This window comes from Pan troglodytes, chromosome 13, assembly GCF_028858775.2.
Source record: "Pan troglodytes isolate AG18354 chromosome 13, NHGRI_mPanTro3-v2.0_pri, whole genome shotgun sequence".
Lineage (NCBI taxonomy): Eukaryota > Metazoa > Chordata > Mammalia > Primates > Hominidae > Pan > Pan troglodytes.
This window is the reverse complement of record NC_072411.2, coordinates 29207351-29212317: the sequence shown is the minus strand read 5'-3', so window position 1 is coordinate 29212317 and position 4967 is coordinate 29207351. Positions and strand designations below refer to the sequence as shown.

Sequence of the window (4967 nt, the reverse complement as noted above, 5' to 3'; positions counted from 1 at the left end):
ACTTCTCCCCCAGCTCAATGAGGAGTCCCTAAATCAAGTTGAACAAAAACCAGGCACAAAACTAAAGTACAGAGATGAAAAGGTGATTGAAGAGGGCATCAATAAAAAACTCCTGCAAATCCATATTTAAAAAAAAAACTCAAGAAAAATGAACAAAACACACAAACAGGCATTTCACAGAAGAAATACACATGAGAAAAGATGTTGTTCCTCATTAGTGATCAGAGAAAGGCAAATCAAGGCCCCAGTGAAATTCCATTTTACATTCATTTGGCAGAAACTGAAGGGTCTAAAGAGAGGTGGTGCTAGAGAGAGAGGATGCAGGTGTGGACCACAGCCGCTCTGCTGGTGGGAGGGCACACGGGTACAGCTACGTTGGAAAATAATTGGCGTATCAATGTGGACCAGTCACATACCCTAAGGCCCAGCAGCACCACCCCTAGGTATATATCTGAGAGAAACTCTGGCACATGTGTACCAGCATGCGTGGACAACAATGTTCATGGCAGCATTCACAGAACAAAACTGTGGAGACACCCCAGGTGCCACACAGAAGAGAATGTGGCTCATTCACAAGGCGGAATTCCACACTTCAGTCAGCACAACTGCACCAAAGGGACAGACGATGGTATGGGTGATCTGGTAAGCATCTTATTAGGGAAAAACCTGCATTCCACGAGAACACACATAGCATTAAACCCCATTTAGGAGGAGCATCAAGCTGAGCTTTACACACAATGATAGACCTAGGATTCAAAGAAGTGTACTAAATAATTCCTTAATCCAGGCATCATTAAATGACAACTTTTTCCCCCAGGAATCTAGAATAACTTCCTGTGCAAATGCTCCAAGCCCTTGGCAGGGGACCTCCTCTCCCTGGAGGCTGCACTGCTGCTTTCTGGTCTATTAGAAGCCATTAAATCCTGAGACACACACCCTCCCCTTCTCCCTCTGCAGCACTCCAGGGTCAGGGGGCACCAAGGGCCTGACCGTGGGCCTAATTGACACCACCCCTGGAGCCCTTACCCTGATCTCATCAGGAAGATCAAAAGTGGGGGCAGAGGGGGATGGACCCATAGCCAGGGCAGAAGGGATGTTCATGACTGTAGCTATCGTTGTGGCCAGATATTGTGGACAATTGTGCAGAGCTGCGGGGGCCAGACCATGCTAGGGTGACGGAACTTCAGAGCTAAACCTGGGACAGGCGGGCTGAGATGCTTGTCACCCACATGGCCCTCCAAGGGCCCAACCCCGGAGGGCTTCACTGCATCACCATGGCCTGGATCTGATGTCTCTCCAGGCTCCTCAGGGACAGGCCATTGTCATCTTCAAGTATCAGCCAAGGGGACCTCAGAACTATTAGAGTTCTCCTTTGAGACCCCCCATTCTTATGAGCACCCCATCACCAGCAAGAGAGAATCTCTTCACTTCTAATGGAATTTGATTCCCAAAGGGAATTCTGGCCTTCTCTGTCCCATCAGTCAGGCTCTGAAGTTAATAAAAGGAGTCCCTAGACCTGCAGCATTGAACACATGGCAGCCTTCATGAAAGGCGCTTTGACCACAAGCTCTGTTGGACATAGACAGGCTCCCTGTGAAATGAAGGTCCTTTGCCCCCAGAGGAAGGTGGTTGCTTCCTGGGGAGGGGAGAGCCAGGAGAGAGGAGGGTCCTCCCTCCCTTCATGAGGCTGACTAGGGCTGGGCTCTATTCAGGTCCTTAAGGGGAAATGACCCTGTGGTCAGCGAGCAGCCCTGTCACTTGGGGACCTCAGAGCCCCAGCACTGTCACTGGCCTTGAGGCGTCAGGCACAACAGCTGTCAGGAAGGAGGAGGTGGCTGTGCCAGGTGCCTGTGGTCTTTCCAGTCATCCGGTCTCCGGCAGCCAGGTCCCCAGGCCTGGAGACGCCCACTTGCCTCCTGTTTGTCATCGCTGCTATTGCCGCTATTTTTGTAGACAGTGCTATCCCCAGATTGACTCAGCACAGACCACAGGATGGGAGTTTCCCGTACACCATCCTTGACCCTCCCTTGTACCTGCCAGGCCAGTATGCCCCTCCTCAGGTGACAGCTGAGGCTCAGAAGGAAATAACTTGCCTGTCTTCACCTGCAGAAGGACCCCACTCGTCTGACTCCAAAGCCCTTCCCAGGAACCCTGAAATGACACTTTGAAAGTACCTGCCTTTTCAAAGGGCCTATCCAGACCACTGGCAGTTCAGCATGGCCTGGGCTTAAAGGCCAGGCCCCTCCCGGGAGGAGTGTGGTCTCCATAAGGAGGACTCACAGGAAAAGGCCAGGGATGGGGAAGAAACTGAGGCTGCTGATGTAATCCTGTGGGGTGCCTGGCTGGGGCCGGAGTGTTGAAGTGTGCCTGGTGACTCAGCAAAGGCAGCTCTGCCCTGCCCTGTGTGCCCCAAGATGAAGTGGGCAGTGACTTAGGCCTGCCCCTCTCCCACCCAAAGCCCTTCTTCTGTCGAGATTTCAGGTATACCTGGCTGATCCCAGCTAGGTGTCAAGTGGGCTGGTTCCTTCCAGCCTCTGCTTGGCGTGAAGATTCCATCTTCTCCTGTGTCCCGATGTCTGCACAGGTGGGGTAACTTCTAGAAACTTTCACTAACCCCACATCCTTGCCACAGCCCCTCAAGTTTCTCCACTTTTCTTTTCCAAAATCCCATTTCATTTCCTATGGGAAGAGCCAGGCCTTGGGGAGCTAGTTCTGCAATCTGGCTGTCTTTGTAAATCTGCTCCAAGGCCCTGGGAATGGAGGCTAATGTGCCCCAGGCTGACATTCTACCCTCAAGAGTGGGGCAGGGCTGGCATCCTCAGTCATCCCGGGAGAGTCACTGCCCCCCACCATGCCCTGCTCTGCTCTGTGCTCAGCCCTGGTCCAGGTGCTGAGATCTGGTGGCACACACAGGATGCTCACAAAGCATGTTAGAACAAGACTCAATGCAGTAAGGAGGAAGGGGACAGCCAGGGCCATGGGACATGCTGGGTAGAGGGTGTGAACTCCAAGGCCTCACTGAGGGGTGGCTTGGAGACAAAGAAGTCTGTGAGGGAGCTGGCCATGTGGACACCAAGGAACTGGCATTCCCGCTGAGGAAACAGCAAGGACAGAGGCCCAGCCATGGGAGGACCTGGGTGTTTGAGGAGCATGACAGGCCTGGGGCCTAGGAGCAGGCTAGCGGCCAGAGTGGAGCCGATGGGGCCTGTGGCTCCTGCCAGGGCACTGTGGACCCCTGGAGGGGTCTGCACAGAAGCGGGATGTGGTTGGAGCAGAGAAGCATGGTGCTGCTGTGGTGAGGAAGGACTGGTGGGAGGCAAGGGGGGCTGGGGAACCTCCTAGGTGATGCACTGGCCAGCTTGGGACCCCACAGCAAATGCCACCAGCTGACAGAGACTCCTGTCATTCTGTTCTGGAGCCTAAGAGCCAGAGAGCAAGGTGTCAGCTGGGCTGCTTCCTTCCAGGCCTCTCTGCTTGGTGTGGAGATGCCATCTTCTCCCGTATCCTCACATGGCCTTCCCTCTGGGTATCCGTGTCCTCATCTCTTCTTCTCAGAAGGACACCAGTCACCTTGGATAGGGGCCCCGCCCATGTGGTCTTGTTTACTTTAATCCCCTCTTTAAAGCCCCTATCTCCAATGCGCCTGCCGTGTCCATGGAGAGAGGCTGAGGCGGCCAACCTCCGGCCCGAGGCACCGGGGCATCGGGAGGGCAAAGATGTCGGCTTCCTTAGTCCGGGCAACTGTCCGGGCTGTGAGCAAGAGGAAGATGCAGCCCACCCGGGCAGCCCTCACCCTGACACCTTCAGCAGTAAACAAGATAAAACAACTTCTTAAAGATAAGCCTGAGCATGTAGGTGTAAAAGTTGGTGTCCGAACCAGGGGCTGTAATGGCCTTTCTTATACTCTAGAATATACAAAGACAAAAGGAGATTCTGATGAAGAAGTTATTCAAGATGGAGTCAGAGTGCTCATCGAAAAGAAAGCACAGCTAACACTTTTAGGAACAGAAATGTGCTATGTTGAAGACAAATTATCCAGTGAGTTTGTGTTCAATAACCCAAACATCAAAGGGACTTGTGGCTGTGGAGAAAGCTTTAATATTTGAAATCTCAGGACTCTTCTGGCCGTAGGTTCCAGGAAAGCTCATGGAAGCTTTGGGGCTCACTGCAGAAATCATGTGACTGTCACGTGCTGGAAAATAAAGTGATACATCTTGAAAATGAAGCCAGTGTGTTGGATTCTAGAAGAAATGATATTTATATTCTCTATAGGGGTCAGAAAATGAGAAGCCATCACTCTCTTTGGATCATTTAGGTCTCTTGCATCCTTTATTTTAGAACCAGTTTCATTAAAGTTGCCTTCCTGGGCACTTGTTTATCCATTTCCTGAACTGTGTGCACTCCTTAGATCGCTATTGAATGGCTTGAACATCCCTCAGCATTTCTCCCAACCAGATCAGCGACACCTAAAATCCAAGACAGGACATCCTGACTGCTGGTAGTAATATGGTGGTGCATTGTTTTTTCCACCCAAACTTAACATAGCCTTTTTATACATTTTTATGAAAAATTTCATTGTCAGCTGCCTCACTGCATACCCTTTAATAATACCAGGCAAAGATTTTCTTCAACTATAGTACAGATTAGTTCTGAGTGATGGTATCAAAAGGTGAGAAAGACGTCATCCACCTTTTTTTTAATCCATTTCTTTTGCCACCCTATATGTCTGTTCAGAGATGGGATCTCAAGCTGACTTTGATTCTTTTAGTTGAGGAGTCTCTTAAAGCCATCTAGCCCACCTCCCTCAATTCCCTACGTGAGGAAGCAAAACCCCAGGGAAGCCAAAGGGCTCCTCTCCACCCTGACTCCACAGGCCAGGGGAGAGTAGGGACTCTACCCCTCTCTCCCCTTCCTTGTAGGTGACACATGTTCTGCCCTCTGAGGCACTCAGTGAAGGCAAATGGTCT

General features: G+C 51.3%; 1 protein-coding gene across 1 annotated transcript; it reads left to right on the top strand.

The window, feature by feature from the left end:
* Positions 1-3686: 3686 nt before the first annotated feature.
* LOC107973768 (iron-sulfur cluster assembly 1 homolog, mitochondrial) lies at positions 3687-4225 on the top strand. The gene has a single exon (XM_024354792.2). It carries the CDS (start codon positions 3717-3719, stop codon positions 4104-4106), a length of 390 nt encoding a protein of 129 aa, XP_024210560.2. The 5' UTR covers positions 3687-3716; the 3' UTR covers positions 4107-4225.
* Positions 4226-4967: the final 742 nt, after the last annotated feature.

Coding starts and splice junctions, on each gene's coding strand:
- LOC107973768 (XM_024354792.2), top strand. CDS start 3,717: ATGTCGGCTTCCTTAGTCCGGGCAACTGTCCGGGCTGTGAGCAAGAGG.